Raw genomic sequence first — 24,601 nt, 5'->3', positions numbered from 1 at the left:
CCTTACCAGTTGTTTATACACTAAAATATTGTATTTGTATTATGTTTAGTATTCTGCAAAGTATTTGCCAGAAATACAACCCAAAGCTGCCATACTGTTGACCTTAGATGACCGCAGCCTCAGCCAAGCTGACGTGACAGAGAATGGAACTCCTGCTGTCAACATATTAAGTGCTAAGGGGGAATATTTAAGCCTATATGGAATAAACAGAAAAATAACATATGCAAGACTTGCACTTAGTAGTCTGTGTCAAAGCTAAGTGAGACAGCTAAGAGAAGTTTGGGATTTGGGGACAGAATGACAGAAATGACAGAAATAAAATACATGGACCCAGAGATTCAGTCCTCAAACCAGTGTTTTAAAATAAGCCTAAACTAACTGAATTAGTTACTTAATTAAATGAATTGAAATACTGAAATTGAAATTCCTGCTGCAATAGATTTTGTAATAGTTTCATCTGAACAATTATTTTTTCTCTGTTTGAGGCTTTCAGATTGATTAATGAACAGTTTTGCAGCTTAATAGTAAATATCTGTAGTGGCCTGCATGATTTAATGGCCAAAGAATTCAGTGTTAATTTACTATGAGACCAGAAAAGAAAGAAACCATTGTGTTCCAATTGCTGGCAGTCATTATGGGTGAGTTATAGGCTAGCATCTCTCCAAGAACAGTGGTAGCAGTCAGGAGACCCCGCTGTGCCAGGCACTTCAGATTGGCTGACAAAATGTGTTTTGAAAAGATAACAGATGACCAGACCCCAAATTCTCTGAATTGAAAGAAAAGCCTCCCAATGTCATCAGGAAATCCTGAATCAGGGTCTTTGGTTCACTATTAAATTTCAGGCAATGGTTATGGTCTGCCACATTTCAGAAGGCAGTAATTCTTAGTAAACACTGTGTGTTTTTCCATTAGGACCACTTTTGCTCAGGATTCACTCTGCCTAGATTTTAGCACAACCGATAGTTAGCCAAAAAAACCAGTTTTGGTTAAATTAGTTCTGTCCTACTCTTCTGCTTGTTTGCAAATGCATGGGTAGTGTCATCTAAATCCATAGTACCATGTAACAGCAAGAACTGCTCTACTGAATTACGATCTCTCTTTCTATAGTTGTTATTATTGCTAGCAATTTCTAAGTATTTCTCAAGACTGTTTTAGCACTATTCATCCAGGAATCCATCATCCTTGCTCATATGCCACATCATTTGCGCTCCTCTGGAACTGTATCCAATTTTGAAAAGGAATTCAGAAAAACATCTGTGCTACTACAATTTTTTTCACTAAGTATAAATACAGTAATGGAGTTATCCAATTGAATCTGGACAAAATAAATAAATACACTCACAGCAATGTTGTGGGCTGTCGTGGGGGGGAAGATCACTTACTTAAAAAATGACATCTCATTCAGTATCCTAGACAAAGTAAGCTGATTGCCCTATAGAGAAAATAACCAAAATAAAAGCTCTGAGAATATACCTTTCTCTGTTTGCAAAATCAAAATAAGCGTGCAAGTAAGAATGAGAGGACAACTACTATATGACATTTCTTGGTCACATCTAAGACTCAATTTTACATGGTCTGTTGCCACAGAAAACAAATTATTCAGGGATTATTTGTCACTGGAGAAAACCTTTAACAAATTTAGGCTGTATAAGTGGTAGCAAAACACAGTATCTTACCCTACTAGATCTGCTTCAAGAAAAGAAAATAATAGTCTGATGTTGCCAGTGCTTTAGATCCCCACAGAAAACGAAATCTTACCAATGCTTCTTCACCCACTGATCTATCATTTTGGAAACTGCACTTTCTGATTGTAAATATTAAGCATAAAATACATGACAGATGACAAAATATTTTAATAATCCATCATCTTAGAGATGAATCAGTGAATTTTGACAAGTGAAAACACTCAAAAAAAATGGAAAGATAATGAAAAATAAGGAGGAAATGATCCAGAGGTTCAGGTACTGAGCTGTTACTCTGTTCTCAGCTATGCCACAGACTCCTGTTCCGACCTTTAGCAAACAGGTTTGTCTTCAGCTTTCCCAGGTGCTAGACCAGATCTTCAATGCCTCAGCTCTCCCTCCATAAAAGAAAGATAATCTGTCCCTAGAAAGCAATTGTAATGATGCATTGTGAGAGGTTTAGACACTGTGGTGATAAGCACTGTACAAAACCAAACTATGGTGACATAAAACTTGTACTGTCAGCCACCCAACTGCAGGGAGGTGTTTTTCAAAGTGACATTTCCATACTATTTATTATAAAGAAAGGAAATTTTTACTTCTATTTTCAGTTAGCATAGACAGCTGTAAGCATAGTAAGAAAGAAGTAAGCATAGTAAGAAAGAAGCTTAGAAATAAGACACCTAAGGGTAAATGTGTAAACTCTTGAGTGATGCCATGTGGTGCTAAGATTCATATTCAGACCTCTTTCTTCGGCTCTCACGTGTGCTGAGGAAGAATGTGGCTCCAGGAGAGCAGCTCTTGCCAGAGCTGGAGATGAAGATGGACAGACCACAGAAAGGACTCGCTTTGAAAGGACTTGGCACACTATTATTTATGTCCTATGTCAGCTCCTATTTTACGCAAAACAAAAATGATTATGTGCTCCTTAGCAAATAGACCTGTGGAACTCATTGCCAAAGGATGCTGTGAATGCTAAAGTTACATGGGGAGAAGGGTGGAGAACCAGATGAAAGAGAAACTTTCTGAAAATATGGAAAACACATTCAAATGTGGGAGAGCTAAAGTAATTGCCATCTTGGAAAGGATAATACCTGCTTGCCCAGTTCTTCTTTTCCCTTGGCACTAACTTACGGTACCACTGGGGACATGGCACTGGCTTCAAAAGACTTTTGAATGGACCAGTTAAAGCCTTTCTTAAGACATTTCAGAACAAACTTTCCAGGATACACACTTTCTTGTTGCCAAGACCTAAACCACACAGGGCTCCAAGGAGAGCATTCAAGGCGATCTGCTTAGGCAGCACCACCAAGGCCAGGAGCTTCAGCAGAGACCTTCATTCACATTGACTGGCGTTCTTTCTCCTGTAATAGAGGCAGCCCACATTCCTGACATCATCCTCTCTGTAGAAATAAGGACACTTCGTGCTTTTTTAGTCAATAGGAAACAGCCTTTATTTTGGAACAAGTATGATCATCCAGTGATGAAAATATCCTTGTCACAGAGAAAAGTGATGCCATGTTAAATCAGAACAACTGCACATCTCACACCATGCCCGTATTTCTCCAGGGCATCAGATTTACCTCAGGAGGGAGGGTAACAAACATACGAACCAAAACCAGTGCCGGTACTTACTAAAAAGATGACAGATATTGCCATCAGGTCAGAAATGGAGGAATAGCAGAGAATTACAAGGAAAAAGATGTATAGCCATCAGAAACACAACCTCTTGCAGTTCACTCTGTGTGTGTTTACTCATATTAGTGTAGTTCAGCATGTTTTATAGAAAAAATAGCACCTTTCAATCAGAAAAAGCAGCACCTTTGGATTGAAAAGCGATTCAGCTCCAAGATGAACATTTTAATAGAAAGTATTTGCTACAGATAAATGATACAGACTGCAGTTTAATTATGCAATATGTCATAGTGGACTTCTCTCTTTTAATTCCACTAGAGTACAATAATGTTAATTCCATCCTGAACCTGATGATGTGTTCGGAAAAACTCAGTCTTATGCTGCATCTTCAGGAGCACCTGCGTGCTGCAGTGTGTGTGCAGGAACTGGCGTGTGCAAGGGCAGGAATTTGATGGGGCAGCATCTCCAGAGGGAAAGGCCACCCATGTCACTAATGGGGCTCAGCAGCACTGCCAGCTCTTTAGCACAAAGGCTGGACTTGGAGCTCAGCCTCTTGCCTCTGGTCAGGGCTGAGGTGCAAGGTGTGTGAGGGGCTGTGAATTCCTTAGGCTTTCCTCTCTGCTCTGTGTCCAGATGAAGGGTTGGAGACCATCTGATAATGTTCTAGAGCTAATTGGCTATGCAACGTCTGCACCACAAAAAGTTAAATCAGTATTAGAAGACAACCACTACTGTTAGACCAAGGAGCTATGGCACATACCAGATTCACACTGCGTTGGGGTGTTTTTCTTCTTTTTCCGCCTCTAAAAGCTCCAATGATGATATCATTCAGGAATAACTCTTTGTGATGTCAGCTGGAAAGGACTGCCCTATCAGTTGTAATGTTTCATAAAGCTATTAAAAAACCTAAATAATTTGTGCCCTGATGTGCAGACATTGCCGAGTGCAGCATCTCTCATGTCTGTCTCTGCACATTTTGAGTCTATGAAAACACTTGAGAAGTGTTAAAAAAAGGCCTGCAGACCTTTTCTTCACATTGCATTTACTCTGCATCTTCTCAAGGCAAAACCGAGCACGTCCTCTCCCAGCTGGGGTGCACTGTGTTGATTTTGAGACAGCAAATAGACCCAGACAGACAAAACTGTAAACATGTTCAAGCACTAACCACGTTCAGAGGAATGAATGCAGACACCTTGGTATGAGCGCCATAGCAACAACCTCCATTAAATCTTTTTAACCCTATCTTAAAGATGCAAAGAAGGAGAGGAAAATTGTTACAGCATTTGAAACGTAAAAGACAAAGTGAAATTCAACTTAATAATGCTGTTTACCTCTTTGCCTTCACCTGTAGAGAGGAATTCTGTTAAATGTAAAATAAATTTATTTGTCAGTCTTTCTAATGGCATAAAAGTATTTATGTGTCTCTTTGGGGAAGACAGAGGAACTAGAATTGCTGTTATTTAAGGCTCTTTTAGCTTCCTGAAAGGCAAAATGGAAGCAGACAATAATAAGAGAGATGCTTATTTCTTGTCCAGACCTGGGAAATCACAGGCTAGGGGAGCACTACCTGAAGAATTGCATTTGCTGCCTCTCTGGTTGCACCGTTGCTAAAGATACCTGGGCTTTTTACTTCTGTTTCTCCTTCACCTTTTTGTTTTCCTTCTTTTCCTTTTTTCATCTCCTATTTTTACTTCTCCTTCCTTTCTTCTTTCCTTTGTTCCTTGCTTCCTCCTTCCCTTTCTTTCTTTTCCTTTTTCTTTTTCCTTCTCTCTCTCTCTTTTTTTCTCTTCCCCTCTTTCCCTAGAAAAAGTCAAACAGAGGTGGATGCTGCACCCAGAGAACAGCGCAGGGAAGGGACAGGATGTGAAAGAGGGATGATAGAGGCAAGCAAAGTCCTGGGGGCACAGCCTCAGATGCACTCTCCCTGTTTCAGTCTTCACAGATGAGCAGAATGATGATATGGGATGTAGCACAGTGGGAATCCCAGACAGTCCCAAAGATGGGTTCGCTCCTGTGGGTCCACCTGCCTTCTGCAGATGAAATATTATGAACCACATGAAATATTATGGACCAAGAGAAGGAACTGAGGCAGGAAACAACCTGTTTTCTACCAGTTGAGCCTAAATAAAAGCTACCTTTTGGTAATATGCACAGCCTGGTAGTCATGGTTTGAAATGCAATGGGAATAACTAAAGTATGTATGTGCCTTCCCCTGTTGTCCCATAAGTGAGCCCTGGCCATAGCACAGGACAAAGAATACAGCCCTGAATGGCAATCCCGTGGGGAGCAAGGAGACCTATTTTTAATCAAAACACTTGAAGTTTGAGCAAAACGCTATTTCTGTAATCTTTGTGGAAATAAATCAAGATTTTATCCAAGAAAAAGCAACCAGAATAGCTATTTTCCCAATCAACTACAATCAACAAGAGTAATTTAAATATCATTATTTCATGCTATTAATAACATCAGCACTTCAGACAAAACATGAAATGACTAATCCAAGACAATGTAAGCAATAACTCTGAACCTGGTGCTTACTCTTGACTCAATGCTCACTCTGCTAGACCAGGAAATTGATGGGTATTCGAGAACTGCCACCTGAAACAGAGATTCAGGAGGGCTGTATCCAGACACATCTTTTTAAAGCTTTTATACTCTCTGCATGCTCATTGCAACCCTTCTTGATGAGTCTATCCATACTTTTGAATTTTAGATCTAATATTATATTCGTTTAACCTCGTGGCAGCTTGAACAGGTTTCTATTCACTGAAAAGAAACTCCTATCCCATCCCTCTCTCATTCTCCACACACATTTCACTGAAATAGAATAGTAGAATTGGCTTGGTACCCCTTAATTCTATACTAACTTCTTTGCAATCACCTTATTTTTAAGTGATTAGCTTCAAAACCCTATAAAAACTAATGCACTTTTGAAATGTTCTCAAAGAATAACTGAAATTATGTCAGTAATAAAGATGTTCTTTTTAATGACCAGTCTGCGTTACCTGAAATGAAACAGTTTCAGTCCTTCATTCAAATTGCTGCATGCTCGAGAAGTACTTTTATTATTGCCTTCTTTTTCCTTCAACTGCTCTCACAGGCCTTCGTGTAAAGGGCACTTGTGAAATAGCATCAGCTGTTCTCCACCCCTCATTGGGAAGGGAAGGCATCATCTACTCATAACTGAGGTTCATGGGATAAATGCTGCATGATAGCACTTGCTGGAAAGACCACTCTCTCTTTCCTTGAATCTATTTATTCCGTGCTTCATTTCCCCCTCTGTTAAGTGGTAGTAGGTACGTTTATTCCAAAAAACATACTGAAGGAAGTAATGTGAAGTCCATATTACTGAAACACAGCAAATTGCTTTTAAAAAGAATAAAAATCACTCAAAGTAAGTAAAAGGAAGAAATGCAAATTACGCTTTGATGTACATGCCCAGTGTGCAGTACCAGACTGGTAATTGTCATTCCACCTGCAATTCTCTATACCCTGCAAGGCTGCTCGGCATCATCAGACAGTCCAAACGCAAAGGAGTAGTTATAATCATAGAATAGTTGGTGTTGGAAAGGACCTTTATTCAGTTTAACTGCTGTGGGGATCAAATGAAATGAAAATTTCCTAGTCAATGGCATTGTATACAAAGATGAATAGAACAGAAATGGATTTCAAGTCTGAGGATTTGCTTCCAGTTACAATATAGAAATTATGCACAGATGTATTTATTTCTTGTGTTTATGTTTATGCTAAACCAAAAAGACAAATTAAAAAGTCTCAAACCAACAGAGCAGAAACGTATGAATCATCAACAGAGCTTCAAGGGGTATCAATTAGGATACATCTGTTAACATCAATGGATCTGTGCTCAAGATCTGGCTCCAAGTGAAATTTTCACAGATGTGTACTATAACACCACTGTTTCATAGGCATACTTAGCTTGCTGGTTATTTAATTCCAGCCTTAGGAAGAGCTAAGAAAGAAACCCAATACAATCTCTCGGGACTGATGGAAAGATATGCTCAACACTTTAAATTTCTGTAACGCAACTGCACGGCACATCAGGAACTACTTGCGTTTCAGCCCACTGCAGCAGCAGTTCCTGGGCAGAACAGCATCATCTTTAACAAGAATTAGCAGATTTCTTATGTCAGCAATACAGTAATGCACATCCAGGCAAATACATCTCCAAGATAGCCTTTTAGGCACTGTAGATATTAACTGTCATGAAAGGAGTCTACAGATTTGTTGGTGTTCATCTTGATTAACAGTCTACAGCGATAAAACCAAGACTTCCTCCCACAGCACAGCAAGTTGCAGCTGGGCATGGCAATGTCCTGAGCATATTGGCCTCATAATATCCTTTGGTCTCCTGTAAAGGGTCTGCACCTAACTCCTCCAAGGGCTCAGCCCCAGCCCATGCTCACAGAAGCTGGAGCAGGAGCAAGAGCTAACAGCAATTGCCCAATGCAATAAGTGAACTGCTTTCAGCAAAGACCCATTTCTCAGTGCAACAGTGCCATAATTTAACTGTTTGCCAGAAATCTTTAAGTCATTCAGAAATCTTAGAATGATGGTTATAAAGTGATAGTCTATGGTACTGCTTAACATCAACAGGTAAAGAACATAGGGGTTGCTCAGCTTCCCTTCAGGCTGACTGCACCAAGGGTCCCGAACAAGTCAAACACTGAGCTCAGATGACTTCGTTGCCTTACATTTCTCCATCCACTGATTTGTGGTGCTATCTTAATTTGAAATTAAGACAGCTGAATAATTGGATTTTCAGACTTCAGACAACTACATTAAGGATTTTGGAGAATTCAGGCAGTGTAAAGGCTACCGCTATGGCAGTAACAGTATCATAACTCAGAGGTTCAACAGAATGCCTCTACTTTCAAGCCTCCATTCATACAGGAGGGGAGGGCTTCAAGTTGCATCTTCACATGATTTCTAGGGCTTTTTGTTTTTTATACATGTGGCTGTTTAGTGAGGATGAAACATTAAAACACCTTCTTTAAAAAACCTACTTTTAACTTCTAAAACCCTGCTGACTCATTAGGAGGGCTTCAGAAAGAAAAAAATCAAAATAACTCTTAAATAAGAAAGCACCTACGTTTTGAATCCTCTGGCAAGCATGATCCATGTTGGCAACCCACATGTTGGCCCAGCTCCACAACTGACCACATAGGATACGCTGGTCTGGGTGCAGCACACAGCTGCTCAACTGAGCCACCCCCATATAATTTCTAGATTATAAACATGTTTCAGGACAAATGAGACACCAAGCTATGTACCCCCATTGAGACTGGACTACCTTGGGACCATTGGCACATAATTACTAATAAAAATTTTGGTAACTGTGGAAAATAAAGGTTCAAGGCTTCTGAAATGTAGGTGCCTTTAAACTGTAATGGTGAAGAATGCATTGAAGATCATAATTTGGATACTGGATACTTAAACACATACCCTATTATTAGCACTAATAGAAGGTCCCAAGATTGTGAATTTAGGCCTAAACGACTGGTTGTAAATGACCAACTCTTTTATCCAAGTATTTTGTAATATGTTTTGCCTCTATTAAAAAAGGCTTATTTTCAAGAAAAAGGGAAAAATAAGATTTTCAGCCACTTGAAAGAATTAAGCAGAAGAGGAAAAAGGAAAGTGGAAACAAACCAGATTAAATGTTTTTATTTCCAATTTTGGTTAATATGTGCTAAACTAGTTTGTTTCTGAAATGAAAGCCATTCCTTCTTTAAAAATATTGACCAGCTCTAATTACATATTTGTTTGAAATTGCTCCCATGGCAACTGCAGCCAGGAGCTGAAAAGATCTTCTGTTTTTGTTTGAAGAAAGACTTGAATGCTGGAAAGCTCCTCTGCTTTGCCCAAGTATACTTGTTAGTCTAATAATACACAGTTCTTCTCCCTCCCAACCATGACATCTAGCACTCAGTACCTTGTATACAGAGGTTCTGAGACCCACAATGAAAATGTACCTCTGCTTTGCAGAAGTCACACGTAACAGAAAAGCTCAAGAGAAGGAGAAATAGGTTCTTATCTGAATATTTTTTCCTACTCAGTAGCATGGAGTCAATTTTCCCACTTCTTGTTTTTCTATACTTTCATTTAGTAACAAAGCAGTAAGAGAGAGTTATTTGAATCTGTAGTACCTGTTGCAGGTGTTAGTTGAACCATCCTGGAGTAGTGCCTGTACCTGTCTCTCACTTCTGGGGAAAGCCATGACATTTAGCTTCAATTAGATGCTGTGACATTTAGATGGTCAAAATAAAGCAAAACAAATTGTGGCACGTACTCTGTGCACAGAGCATGCTTTGACAGCCAGAACATGCTAGCAGGATTTTGTGCCATCCTAAATTACTCTCCAGTCTGATACAACACTGAATCACAGTGTTGTATTAACCAAACCCTGACATCTTTATTCATTTAAATAATATTATTGCATTTAGGGAACTATTCATATGCATAAAAATTGGAGGACCCAGGAAGACGCTTGGTCATTTCTGCAGGGTTTTTTCTCCCCAGAATGTATAGAGCTTGTCTTATCACAATTTTGTTATCACATGTCCTTGGCAAATATTTCCAAATGCTAGAAGTGCTCTCTCCATACACTTCAATTAGGAAAAAAGCCTCTCAATTGCACACGCAAAGGCAGCAATACAATTATTCTCAGAATAAAGTAATTTCATAATCTCATTTTAGTCATTCACAGTCTAGGCGTGGTATCAGAAATTAACTTCGCTCTCGACAGCAATGTGCAAGATGCTTTTAAAGATCAGCACACGCTCCATTAGTGTACAGCTTCCTGCTTCGCATCAAAAGCCCACAGGAAATTTGACGAACCCATGGCTTTTCTGTGCCTAGGTTGGAGGAGGCAGACAGCTCATAAACCCTCTCTTCCCTGCTGCAGTGCTACTCAGGAGCCAAATCCCTCGAGAGACTGTGTTGCATATTCAACAATTGGCTGCAAACTGCCTTATTGCAGTGCTGGTGTGATTTTGCACTTGTTTTATTCGCAAGTGCAGTGCACTGGGGCCTCAGTTCCCAGATCTTTATTCACCACTGGGATTCACACAGGCTTGTTGGTTTAACTCACTCATGATAGAAAACCAAATCTGGATGAAAGGACCAAATGATGATCTGGATGAGATGAAACCAAAGCAGTTCATAAAAACGCCCAGAGCCTTCTTTAGGTGTTTGGCTCTCAGTGCAGGTGACAATTTGTCTCATCTCATTCAGCCTGCAGAAGAGAAGGCTCAGGGGAGACCTTAGAGTAGCCCTCCAGTAGCTAAAGGGGCCTAAAAGAAATCTGGAGAGGGACTTTTTATAAAAGCAAGCAGTGATAGGAGTAGTGAGTTCAGGTCTTGGATTAATTCTGATTTACCTTCTACTTTATTACAAATACTAACAACTATGGATCCTTTATTGAAACTCGGAAGATGTTCCATTTCTTTTTATTAATGACCTGGAAGATGAAATTCTTACTAAGTTTGCGAACAATACTGGGAAAGACAACAAGCACACTGAAGGACATGATCAAAATTTAAAGGAGTTTTAACCTGCCAAATGAATGGTCTGAAGAGAACAGACGATAATGCCATTAAAAATAGATGGAGAGTATGGCGCTGAGAATGGCACAGATGAAGAATCAGAGACATGGTTAGCTATGTTACCCTGCTGTAAAAAACTATGGGCAAAGGGGGAAATATTGGACAGGATTTATATGAATTTGATGACATTTATCAGTATAGGAAAGACTCTTCTGAACACCTCAAATCTCCTGTATCTCTCTACAGCACGTGGTACTGCACGTTAGCTGGCAGGAGGGTAAGGGAGGTCAGATTGGTACTTTCCTTGAAAGGCATGTGCAGAAAAGCAGTGTGCGGTATCCCACCAAGACAGACTTGGCTGCTGGCAACTCACCAGCTAACCACAAGGCTACTCATTGTTCATCAAACCATCATCTGACCATACAATTAAAGGCATACTACTACTAGTACTAACAATACTACTACTATTAATTATTATTTAATAATAACAATAATTTAATAGTAATAATACAATTTACTGGGTTTGAACCAGTCAGGGAGCATCACAATCTCTAAAATACTCATTCTCCTGGAAAAAAAGGCAGGTTTAAGAAGGAAACCTGGGACAAAGCAAGGACTTGAGCCCAATCTCCCAGCTTTCAGGACAGAAATACGGTTTTTCCTCTGTTCCGTGGTGAAAAGCAGACATCAAAGAGACAATCTTTTCAAACAGAAACAAGTACATTTTTCTGTGAGAAAAATGTATCACACAGATTTGGATAAAACTACTGTGAAAAGAACTGTTTTTATTAAAACCGTCACTGAATTACCCTGTTCCTTCTTGCCTGAGAAACTGAGAGCATGGTAACATTTAGTACTTATAGAGCTGTAAAAACTATTTTGAGAATTTTTGCTCATTTGCAGAACAAATAACTGGTTAAAAATATTACAAGAAAGAATATGAAGCATTTATACTATTTTAGACCGCCTGAAGACCTAAACCAGTAAACATTCACAGACAGGTTCTAATTCCTGTATCTCCTGATAATCTCCAAGACAGAAGGATGGGAAAGCAGAGATCCCTTTGAAAGAGATCACTTTCAATAATGCAACCCTGAACTACCCAGTTTCTGCAGTATACAAAGAGCAGTGACAAACATACTCCTGTGTATGCAATACGTGTAAAGGCCAATTTGCAGATACAGCAGAGATGGTAATTTCAGAGCGATGAAATACCAGCAATCAACAGCAAATGAATAAAAATCTGCAGGCAGACATGACCAGATTTAATCACTAGTGATGGTCAAGCCATAAGCAGAACAAAAGTATATTGGAAAAACCTGACAAACACTTATACATTTATTCCAGTTAATACAGACTTTGCACATCTATCCACTCAAAATATTTTCTAATGGCCTTTCTATTTATGCTCCTGAAAGTAATTTTTTACTCCTTCTCAAACAAACACCCTCCATAGGGATATTTTTGTTCAGTTGAGTAACTACAAAACCATGCACATATTGTAACCTAATGTCATTCTCAGTTACACAAATCCAAGGACTAAAGCCTAAAATCAATGATCAAATGTAGCAAGTTCTGCCCTCAGATTGTGAATGTTATCTTGGCTGGGAACAATACCTGCCATTTCAAACAAAAGTAGCTGAAAATACACAGCCTCTCTTTTGCAGGTAGCTTCTCTGGCTTAATTGAAGAAGATGCCCTAAAGATGACTTTTTCAAACTATAATTCCCTTCCCTGAATACATAACCAAACGTCTGTCTCCTGCTCTCCAGAGGAATGTCTGAACCTTGGTGAAAACAAATTGCTTTCAGTCAGTATGGCTCTCAAGCTTTTTGATACAGGTAAGGTGGGAAAAAATAACTAGAGGTTTTATATGCCAACAGGCACAGACTGCTCAAATACAGAGACAGGCATTATCAGTTCTCATTAAATGGACCGTTTATCTCACAGCTTGTCTGCAATACAAAGGCAAACAGTGAGCACACTGTATAGTCTTTCGCAAGTGTCGAGCCTCATTTGTTTCCCTGCTTTGCTCCTGTGAATGACAAGAAAACAAATGGAAATAGAGCACTGAAGACCTGAGCTGGTGGCCTTCGCCAGCCGTTTTGCAGCGTAGAACTCAACTGGAGAAGCAGAAAGCAGCAAAGGCTGGATCCTACCTGGAGCACTTGACTAGGAGGGTAATGTTCATCACTTGCATGATACTGCTTGGTGGGTACAAGCATTCAGATGAACTCTCACACAGCTCTCAACAGCCTGTGACAATATAGTTTTGGTAATTCAGTAAGGGAAATAAGCTTTATGGTGGTACACCTATATCTGCGCCAGTTACATCAGCACAGCAGCAAAACATTTTGGCACGGGCAGAAGGGAAGTGGGGCAGCTGAGTGAGTGGACTTAGTGTTTGGTGCTTCAAAAATCCTGCTGTCATTCTCTTGGGAAGTGAGAGCTGCTGATGAAAGGCATTGTAATTATTGGCGCTGGGTTGTATTAAGATAACAGCATAAAAAACTTAACATTCCCCAGAAGAAATAAAGGTGTTAAAATAGCAGCTGAGCAAATAGAAGATAATGAAAGAAATCAGCATGATTTCCCCAGGTTCAAATAAAGCAGACAAGTATTTTGAAGAACTGACCTTATTAAAGAGACATTGTCACTTTAAAAGTTAATTCAAAACCAAAACCATTATAGCAATCAGTGAACATGAAGTTACCCATTAAACATAACAATTCCACAAAAATGTCAACCCTTTTACTTCCATTTTTACATTTTTCTGTAGTGAGTGGCAGGTCCATTTTGAATCTTCTAAATAAAAGCTTCATCTTACAGTTAAACTGAATAACTGAGTGAGTAACATTTTGCATGCTAATCCAGCACCTGTATCTCCAAAATGCCAAGCCAGAAATATGGCAAGGAGAATAAACAATCTTTTAAAATCGGCTCTTTCTAAAGGGAACTATGCAGGCTTCACACTCTTATCTATGACACTGTGATTTTTGTTTCAACCTCTACTGAGAAAGGTAGCAAAAAACTTCATTAGTCAAATTAATTAGACTTCAGTAAATGCGTTCATAAGGAAACTACAGCATACAACGTGAACAATAGGATCATAATGTGACACAGCAGAAAATCTGGTGAATACTTACCTCATTACAACTAGTTGTGCAGGCCCAGAAGCACATGGATACTGATTCTATTTAAATCTATGGACACTGAGGACCTTGACAATTTTAAACATTCCAGTAAGTGCCCATTTAATCTTAAAAGGGCTGAAGTATCTTAAAATCATTTTCTCAGTCTTTATATGGTGCTAGCATTTTGTCCCCTGCCAATGGATTTCTTTGCTTTGACAAACATTACATGGTCCTGCATAAGGGATCACACCATGAGCAGAAAGCTGGGTAGTGGTAACGCCGACAACCCTGTGCACAACTAATAAGCCTTCTGAAAATCCTGAGCCAGGAGCCAGGCTGTGCACAGGCAGTGCCCTGGGCACAAGGGGTGTGCTGTGCAGTGGGTGCACACTGCAAGCTAACATTACTTAAGTGCATGTTGAAGAAATTATAACAAAAAGCTACAATTTATTCTCCAATGCGGAGAGTAATTTCTTCAGTAAATTATACCACTGCCAGTAAAAGCTTTTATTGTGTGGATTAAAGCATCACTGCCCAAGGACAGTTATATTTGCCTGTTCTTTGTATGTTTTGACTCCTTGGTCAATGGCTTCAGGTTGAGGGGAGACAACAGCTGTAATGGAGACAGGAGCACATTGTCAACAGTTAGGGACAAGATGAGAAGTAATGAACTTCCAGTGGAATACAATTAATTGTGGGATTAGAGGGTCCTTCAATCTCAGTAAAATGCATTACATAGCCTGGTAGAAACCAACAAGAAGAGTTGCTAAACAAGTTGTTAAACAATGTTGTTAAACATTTCTTTGAAATCCCAATTCTATAATGAGCATGATATTAGCACCCTTAACAGATTCTTTTATCCCTTTAACTTCACTATACCTGTTTAAAATAGGAGGTTTGGCCAGATTGCAAGGTGTCCCTGTCTGATGTTGATTTAAAGAGAATGAAGAACAGTTTGTCCCATATGGATAATGTTCAGAATCCTGAACAGCTAGTCCTCCTATGTCCTCTGAACAACTCAAAGCAAAACATGTCAACTCTGTATTTAAGCGGGCTATTAGATAGTACTTCTTTTATGAGGCACAAGACGTTTTAAGATCTGGGCATTTCTCTGAATATGTATTGAATGGTATGAAACTGATTCATAGCAGGGCATGACTTTCCCTACTAGAATAGGGAACTGCTTCGAATTTGTGATGAAGTGTGTGTGAGTTACAGATCAGTTTTCCAGTATGAGACATACAGGTTATCTGTTAAGGATAATAAACTGATATTGCAACCAATATTCAGCTTTTGCATTGTATTACTGTAACTGATTGAAGCTACTGGCCCCAATGTCTTATCTGTGATCAGTACTGTCATTTCCCTTTCCTATTATAACAGCCTAGAGTTTAGGCTTGCAAAGGAATCTTAGGAGACTCACATTCAAGAAAGGGTACTTCAGGATTCAAGCACTCCTTGCAGCCCTGAACACAGCTCAGGTTTTCTTATTGGCTTTTCTTGCATAGGGCCAAACCCCTTTATGAAACACCCGAGTCTCCTCCTACACAGCTCTGACCTAGCCCCAATGCAGGACAGACCCTACCTTTACCTACCCATGCCTTGGGGACAACATACCAGACACATTAAAACATTGTGATTCTGAACTCCCACAACCTTGACAGACTTCTCTTTCTGTGAGAGCAATGACTTCTATGATTCAGACTGAAGAATGCAATCAAAAAATAATTAGGATTATTAGGCTAATTACTGCATACATTTTCTAATGCTAATAGCGATATGAAACATTACTTGTTGTTTACTGTGGGATGAATATTTAAACTTGTCAAGAGAAGTGGGAAAAAAATAAATGTTTTTTCCACTTGGAATAGATGCCAACTGCAGACACACATATATTGTAACATTTTAATTTTTAAAATGAAATTGGCATGCTATTAATACAAAGACACAGAAAATCCATACATGAAAAACTGCAAAATATATGATCACAGTACCCTCAGAGCATAGCATTCCAAGAGAGTCAAAAATCCCCTCCAAACAGGCTTGATCAAAATGAAATATTATATATGTTTCTTTTAATTAGCCTTTTCCTGTATTTAGGGTTTGTATCTATAGGCTGCTTTCTGTCAACAGAAAGGTTTAGAAATCATCACTTTTTTATATGTAAAATGATATTCTCATTGATTTAGAGAAATCCAGGAATAAGAACTTCAAAAACACCCACCTAAAATTGTGACAGTTGGCAGCACTGCAATCAAAAAAGCTTGTGAAGGTTTACATGCCCATTTACATTTTCCCCTTTTCTACTAAGCAAGTGTGATGATCTTGGTTCACCAAAAAAAAAAAAAAAGACTGCAACAGGATACAAATATTTAACACAGTTTTGAGCTGTAGCCACATTTGCAGCTCAACAGAAGCAAGTTTAGAAACAAAGAGTGAAAAACTGAAGTTACTCCAGGATATAAGGCCAAGTACATACGTATATGCTGAAAAGCTGGACTACCAGCTATCACTGAAGAACGGAGACTGCAGAAATAACATTCAAAGCCTATTAAGAACACATTAAACAGTAAATTAGCTAGAATAACAGTCAGAGAAGAGAGGACTCGTGGGTCATCCACTTCATCTCTTCATGTCATCTGCTATACCACAGCTTATTACAAGAATATATAAATACAAAAAATAGTAAATCAGTACTTACTTTGTATAATAAATAACTTTTCTATATAAATTATGAAGGTACAACTACAGTAAAATCAGTGCAAAAATGGTCAAAATGTACCAAAGGAACACAAGAGTCCTGCCTGCCACCTCGTGTGTCATAAAACACCCATATTTCACCTACTGCATCATATACTGACAAGAATAAAAAATGCACAATGCACACTGCTAACTGCGCCATTCTATATTACAGCTATTTACAATGTCAGACACATGAGATTAAAGCAATGCACGTGTTATTTAAACTGCACATTTCATTCTTTCTCATTATTTTACTGAATTTTAAATAACTCCCTCTTTCCCAGTTGATACTATGAAGGGAAGTTGCCCTCATGAGTCCACATTTGCATGAGCAGCCTTTTTGGAATTAAGAAAGTTCTTTTTCTTTCTCCTCAGAGAATTGTGCAAAGGAAGTATTGGATCACTGAGTCCACGGAACAAAAATACCTTCTCCCCTGTGCCTAATAGCTCTATGGATTCAGCAGTTGCAGTGTTCAAAGGAACAGATGGATCAGACTGTTCCATAGCAGGATGCGTAGGTGAACATCCAAGATGAATGAATGGTGCTTTTTCCAAGAGGGCAAGTTGTTTCTTCTTTGTCAAACTACATTAATAAACAAAAAAAAAAGAATTGAAAAATGAAAACTTGGGCAAAAAAAGCATAACTTCCTATATCATATCCTCACATAAAAGTGGTGACTTTGGAAGCTAAAGAAAACAGTATTTCAACAGACAGAATTGTAATTTCCATTCCAATCCCAAATAATTCACATATTGTTTTATGAAATACAAAATTGCGTAAGTAAAGGTAACCTTATAATAAATAACTGTAGGGAAGATGGGCAGTGTATGTGAAAAATATGTGAATTTTGTACATATGTACAGAAAAATCTTTTTAGGCATTTACTATTACTGCTTAGTATGTGTAAATATGTTCTAGGAAACATAAACAGCAGAACAGTGGCAGAAAATGCATATTTATGAACTTATTTTCTGATTTCTAACAGATAAAAGAGAAACCTTGGAGATTAAATGAAGTATTAAAAAAATCATGTATGTTTATTCCTGTTTTCTCCTTACCTCTCTTTCCTCTTGTTTAGAGAAGGGAACTTTTCCAAACTTCTGTTTATCAGATCTTGCCTTAATTTGTTCTCCAGTGCTTGCCACAACTCTTGATTCCTCCTGAAGGAGTAGGAAAGAAAAAAATTCCCAGCAGCAAATCCCCAAAAATACACACTTTCCTCCCCTTTCTATTTTTAACTACCAAACCCATGACAGTAATACCATGAGTACAGTCAGTAAGAGCATTCGAGTATTTGCTTGCTGCCCTGCCACAAATCATTTAAATCTGCTAAGATCACACCTCAGGGCATGGTCCCAAGAACCCTTATCTGTTCCTTGACAACTCACATTTGACAACTAGAGGGACCAATGCCACACCTGCTTTTCTCCCCTTCCCATGTCATGGCAGGCAGCTGGGAGAGAGGATCTGGGAGCACTTCCATGTTAGCTGCACAGCTGATGGAGATAAACTGAAGGGATGAAGGCTTTGGGAGACTAACTTCTCTGTGAGTACAGGGAAAACCAGTGGCCACCTAGGGCTTCAATACTGAACTACAAAGGGCATCTGCAAGGTTGAAACTTTCAGTATTAGAAAGAAGGACTTCCTTTATACCTTTAGGAGTTCTATGCACCTGAAATCAGGTGTGCTAGAATATTATAAATATTAAATGCTGGAAGGAAAATATTTTTATAAACTCCAGTTAAAGTAAACAGAAAGAAAATGATCAGAACTAGATTTATACATCTATAAAATAACCACTTAACTCCAAAACTTATAAAATTTATTAACTTTTTGTCAATCAATTTATTATAGTTAAAATAATTCACAAAATAAGGTAGCAGTTTCAAAGTATTTTTATCCCACAAAAGTATTTCAAAAGGAAACTTCTACACCTGTGATTTTTAATACTGCTGTAAATCTGCTTGTCCCTCAAACACATACATATGCAAAGCACTAATCTTCTCTTGCAATGGCTTACCAAAAAATATCACACTTACTTACCTTTTCTTACAGCTGCCAGACTCGTCTGCATTATTGTCATTTTCAGCAACACCATCTGAGTATTTACTGATGGAGTCGAGGACAGAAAGAATCTCACTTTGTGAGCTGGAGGGCAACAATAAATTCAGGACCCTGTGCAACATCCTCATTGGTACCCGTGTCAGTTTAGCTAAATAACCTGCCAGCCGAAGCTCCTACAGGATCAGTGAATAGAAGACAGATAAATTTAGCATTGAAAATAAAAGAATTATTCATTATTGAAAAAAAAAATATTATTGAAAATCATGTTAGTGGTGACAATTTTGGTGTCAAGTGGTCACAGTCCTATGGTCACTGTTTCTACCCATATATATTTTGATTGTCTATTTCATTCTGGATAAATGCAATGTCAGTGTTAAACAACCAGCTAATCTTAGCATATGTGCTTAGGGCATATATTTGATGCCCTTCAGTCTGAAAAAACACAATGCAAACACAATCTAGCATGTAAGGTTTAGTTAATTTATGGATTGTACTATTCTAAAGAAATCCTTTCAAGATAGCAATGAAGCGATATGGCATTCCCTGCTCTGTAAAATTAAGGGAGAAAAAATAGCCTCTGAAACCTAATGACAACATTTATACGTTGCCAGGGCTGAGCACTTCATTGTGCAGCCTCTCTTAACACAAGATTCTGTGATAAGCTCAGGGAACAGTCTGTAACATTTGTTAAGAGGTGTAGGAAAAATCTGATTTTGTTTGGTGTTTGGGGTTTATTTTTTTCCAAATGTCCTCTTTTTTTTTTGCCCTAAGGTCAGTGGTAGAGCATATTAACATAGTGTTCAAATAAGTTCAAATTTAGTTGTTCCCTAGACAATCAACCAGCCCCATTTTCCCCTTCAAACACCAAAATCCTGTTGTTATTTTCTGCTCCACTGTCAAAACTACTGTGTCTCCAGGGCCATTTCTGCAGACATCTAATGTCTGTATAACAAATATGAAAAGTCTACAACATAGTGAGAACTACATGGAAAGAAAAGAGTTCAGCAAAATGAAGCAAGTTAAATTCCTCAAAGGATGCCAGAAAAAAGCTGTTGTAGTCTATTCAAACCATCCATGCATCTCAGGTAGCTGAAGTTAGGTAAGACGCGCCAAACGTTTGAGATGACTCATGACGGCCCAGTCACCTCTGCTCTGTAGACCTTCCTATAAACTCGATGCAGAGATGACTGCAAAGCCCATGTCACATAAAAAACCTACAAGGTCCCACCATGCAGGAAGACAGCCAAGTTCTTTGTCCACAATGGATTCAAAATGTCACAGTAAATATTTGAACTCTGCCTCTTGTTTTGCATGACCAATTTCCAGAGGAGCAAATGCACCTAGGAGACCCCTGTATTAAGTTAATCTTCTCTTTTGCAAGAAGCCATTTGACAAAAGGATGCCCTGTAAACGACAAATCTTTCTGATAAATCCATGTAAAAACAAAAAAAGCAATGACTCCAAAAGCAGTCCTAACCCAAATTTTGATGGCCAAAAAATAAAAAAATCAGTTAACCTCCTTTTCCCACAACCATTCTCCAAGCACAGAACTCCTATCCAAAAGGCAGGAAAGCTAGCCACTACCCCAAAGTTTCGTGGGCTCTTCAGTGTTGTTGTTATAGGTTTTCCATGGAAACCACTGAGATACTAAAATGAACAAGACAAAATCCTAAGATTGAGGAGAGATTAGTAAATTAATGCAGTATCTAAAATGTCCAATATTTTCACCCTAAACAAGAACCAAAGTTAGGTAAAAGAGACATCTGTTCAGGCTTCTTAGAGCAGGAAAGGCTTTGATTCTTCTCTGGAGAAGAATGTAAATAAGAATAAATTTAATCTTAATACAGACAGCTAATTTTAAATTCTATAGTTGCATACAGACTGTGTTGTACTTTTGGTCTTTAAAAACTGTTCGTCTATAAACTTACAAAAAACACATTAAGTGAGAATAAAAATGACACATCTCTGTGACCTTTTCTGCCCTTTTTGGCTGAATGGTCTCAGGACCTTTAAGTCAGTAATTTGTACACAGATGACTTCAGTACTGCTTTCCTCTGTAATAGTTTCTTCTTTAAAATGTTTTCTCCACTCTGACCATTACCTTTCCACATCAAGTATGATCTGGACTGAAAGAGAATCCTTAATGCTTTTCTAACACAGCAGAATTCACAATTAAGTAATCCTGCCAGGTGCCACAATGCTGTCACCAGTACCGAAAGTGACACAGGGGCCTACTGGCATCTAACATATGTATGGCCAAGGGAGTGCTGATGTGTGAACATGCACCAGTAGTGAGCAGCACTTCCAGATGCTCACAGCTACCCAGACCAGCTTGCAGAATTGGGAAGTGAATGCGAATGCAAACACAGAACAGTCACACCAGTCAGATGAAAAGTGCTCCAGAATGGGATGACTTTGATTCTTCAGGTATATTATATGGTAAGGTACCACAAAGATTAGGAATTCACTTTTTTTAATAACATCTAATGGTTATAAATGCTACACATGCCACCAATAACCTCATTTGTGTTCTCTGAATTTGGTCAAAATAAAACCAGGAATGAACTGTAGTTTACACAGAGCAGACTTACTTTTGAGTATTTGGACTGAGCAATGTGTATTTCAACAACTAATGTCAGAACCAGTGAACTCAATCTATGCTGTGGTTCAAGCTTACTGCGCTGTTTCCACATGACAGTCTGCCTGCATCATCTGCTGTCTCTAGAATGAAACTAGTGTACCTGAGGCTATAGTGTGAGCTTATTTAAAAGTAACTTCTCAGACAGAGGCTTATGATCCTGAACTGACTATCATTCAAGCAAATCTCTTATTGACCTAGATCTGCCTTTATAAGGATAAGCTGAAACATGAAATGTAGGAAAGTAAAAATTACCTGGTTTTCCAGAGAGGGCTGCATGCACATTTCTGAAAACTAGCCTAAAGAGGAAAGTCCTCTTAAAAGAAAAGAATGAGCGTAAGATACAGAGGTACAATAGCTATAGCTTCCTAATACTTGCCAATGTACTGTATTCCATAATTTCTAAGAAAATGGAGGGGTGGAAGGAAAGAAGATTTAAAAATCGATTCCCCTATTGCACACACAATAAGCACATCCAAAAGTAGGAACATGTTACACTGTAAGCCTTAATAAATTAGTATTCTACTAAGCACATACTTTTTTACAGTTAAATTAAGAATATGCAGGTTTGGAATTATAGTTGGACTTACACTATTATACTTGCTGAGAACAGACATTTTGTTTTGTATATCTGCAGGGTAAACATGTATGTGTTTTATGGAATTTCAACAAAGTATGTCCCAGAATATCTCTAGGCTACACTTTATGTGAACAAATACAAACACAAAAACCCCAATGGTATATATAATGATATCTAAGGCATTTTTGCACAAATTAATTATTTCTTCAGGGAAGCTTATGAACGAAACACAAAGCAGTCCCCCAAGTATACACTGAACAGTGAGCGCAGTTTTTTAAGTGCAGTGAGGTGACAGTCATGGTCTTAAATCTCTGTCTTAAAGATACCAAAATTTATAATTATCAAGGGTCACTGTTTACCTGCGAGGGTAGTAAGAGGAGTGGATACTGTGAAAATTATGACATTTTCTGTTTGCATACAATGTATAGTCCACAAAACAATGATTTTAACCTCTCAATTTGCAGAATACATGCCATGCTGTTCAGATGCTCTTTCACAATGTATCTATGCCCAAGAAACTTAACAACCATCACAGGAAGACAATTAAATTGCCATAATCACAGGGGAAATAATAGTCAGCAAGCTGGTACACCACTCAGACACACACAGGTCTATGGGGCCAGATGGGATCCATCCAAGGGTGGTGAGGGAGCTGGTGGAAGTGCTTCCCCAGCCACTTTCAATCATTTATCAGCAGTCCTGGCTAACTGGGGAGATCACGGTTGACTGGAGGTTAGCATTCATCTTAACATGGCACAAATCTTGAATTCATGCCTTCATGAGGGAGATAGATGCTGAGGCTCTAGCAGAGACAACTAAGCTCAAGAGCAGCAGAAAAACATTTCACAACATCTTTTGCAAGATAAGAACTTTTTTGCTGAGCAGCTGGCTCGTTACATGCATCTTCTTCCAAAGCTACTATGCCCAAGAGTATGGCAAGATAAGAATCACAGTATGAGATTAATGCAGTCTTCATGCTCTCTTTTAAGAGTTTGCATTTAGTGGTGACTGTTTTTGCCAGCCTATGAAATTGCTAAATAAACACTGTACAAGGTCTCTCCAATTAGTCCAGAATTGCAAGGCAAGAGGAGATTTAAAAGCATTGAAATTAAACTATGATAATGGTCTCAATAGTGCTAATCTGGAGGAGTTGGTCTGTGCTGTTAAAGCCTTTATAATGGCCAGCATTTCTGGATGCAGTGTTATTTTGTCAGATAAATATATAATGAACTAGGGAAAAAAAAACAAACCAACAAACACTATAAAAAGAATTCAAAAGACTATGGCCAACCAAGACCAATGACTTCAGCCACAGTAATAGAATCGTAAGGGTTGGAAAGGACCTTAAGATCATCTAGTTCCAACCCCCCTGCCATGGGCAGGGACACCTTCCCCTAAACCACGTGGTTCAAGGCTCTGTCCAACCTGGCCTTGAACACCGCCAGGGATGGAGCATCCACAACCTCCCTGGGCAGCCCATTCCAGCGCTTCACCACCCTCACTGTAAAGAACTTCTTCCTTATATCTAATCTAAACTTCTCCTGTTTAAGCTTGAACCCATTACCCCTTGTCCTACCACTACAGTCCCTAAGGAAGAGTCCCTCCCCAGCATCCTTATAGGCCCCCTTCAGATACTGGAAGGCTGCTATGAGGTCTCCACGCAGCCTTCTCTTCTCCAGGCTGAACAGCCCCAACTCTCTCAGCCTGTCTTCATACGATAAAGAGAAATAATAATAAAGGTTGTTAATAAAGAGAAAGATCAGCAAATCCCAAAGGAGCTTTCAAAGCATTTTCAATTTTTCTATCTGTTACAATGTTTATTTTCTACTGATGTGGAATGGAGTTTATTTTATCAAAGACTTAACTTATATTTATCATATTCAACATGTACCTGAAGCACTGTATGTTTCAGTAAAATATTCACACAAGCCTCCATAACTGTTTTACAGAAAAAAAGACAAAACGTTCTAAAATCTTGAGGTATTCGACATTAGACATGGGCAAAAAAAAGCCTATAATTTAATATTGCCTCTGAAAAGTGTTATAGCTGTCACTGCCCACGTCACCATTCCACAACTGTATGAACAATGAAAATAGTGGATGACCATTTTATGCAAGTTATTTTAAAGAAGCATAAATAAATACATATAAAATTTAAAGTTATAAGGAAATAAAGATTAAAACTCACCATCATATGAATATTTACATCATAAGCACCCTAGCAAAGGCCTGCAGCAGAAATTTTTAGCAGTGTCAGCAGAATGCTGTGAAATCCCAATGAAGTATTAGGAGCTCTATGCAGAGTAGGCCATGGGGGGCAGAAAACAGTGAGAAGGAACTGAAGGCTGGAACAGAATTCAGCAACTCCTGACAGCCATATCCGCTTACAATATCCCAAACTGTCAAGGCCAACAGGATAGCAAGCCAGTTTGAAAAAAAAAGAACAGTTGCAACAGGAGGTGAGGGGAAATCAAAGAGGAAAAAAATAATAAGAAAATAATAATAATCATCATCATCATCACACACGCCCCCAAAATCTACAGCAATACACAGCTTGGAT

At 38.6% G+C, this 24,601-nt stretch overlaps 1 protein-coding gene across 10 annotated transcripts in view; it reads right to left on the bottom strand.

Moving 5' to 3' along the window:
• Positions 1 to 15,760: 15,760 nt before the first annotated feature.
• Positions 15,761 to 24,601, bottom strand: part of EVC2 (EvC ciliary complex subunit 2) — a 76,458-nt gene continuing 67,617 nt past the window's right edge. For 5 of the 10 annotated variants that reach the window (XM_030493334.1, XM_032920090.1, XM_030493336.1 and 2 more), the window contains 3 exons: positions 18,803 to 18,996; positions 17,818 to 17,919; positions 15,762 to 17,341 (listed from right to left, as the gene is read on the bottom strand). In XM_030493334.1, the coding sequence (XP_030349194.1) occupies positions 17,068 to 17,341; positions 17,818 to 17,919; positions 18,803 to 18,996 (570 nt within the window). In that variant the 3' untranslated portion in view covers positions 15,762 to 17,067. Of the gene's footprint in view, positions 17,342 to 17,817; positions 17,920 to 18,802; positions 18,997 to 24,229; positions 24,441 to 24,601 lie in introns of those variants that run through there. The other 5 variants (XM_030493337.1, XM_030493330.1, XM_030493333.1 and 2 more) reach the window with 2 other exon arrangements.

The sequence above is a fragment of the Strigops habroptila genome, chromosome 7, assembly GCF_004027225.2.
Source record: "Strigops habroptila isolate Jane chromosome 7, bStrHab1.2.pri, whole genome shotgun sequence".
NCBI lineage: Eukaryota > Metazoa > Chordata > Aves > Psittaciformes > Psittacidae > Strigops > Strigops habroptila.
This window is presented reverse-complemented; position numbering and strand designations above follow the sequence as displayed.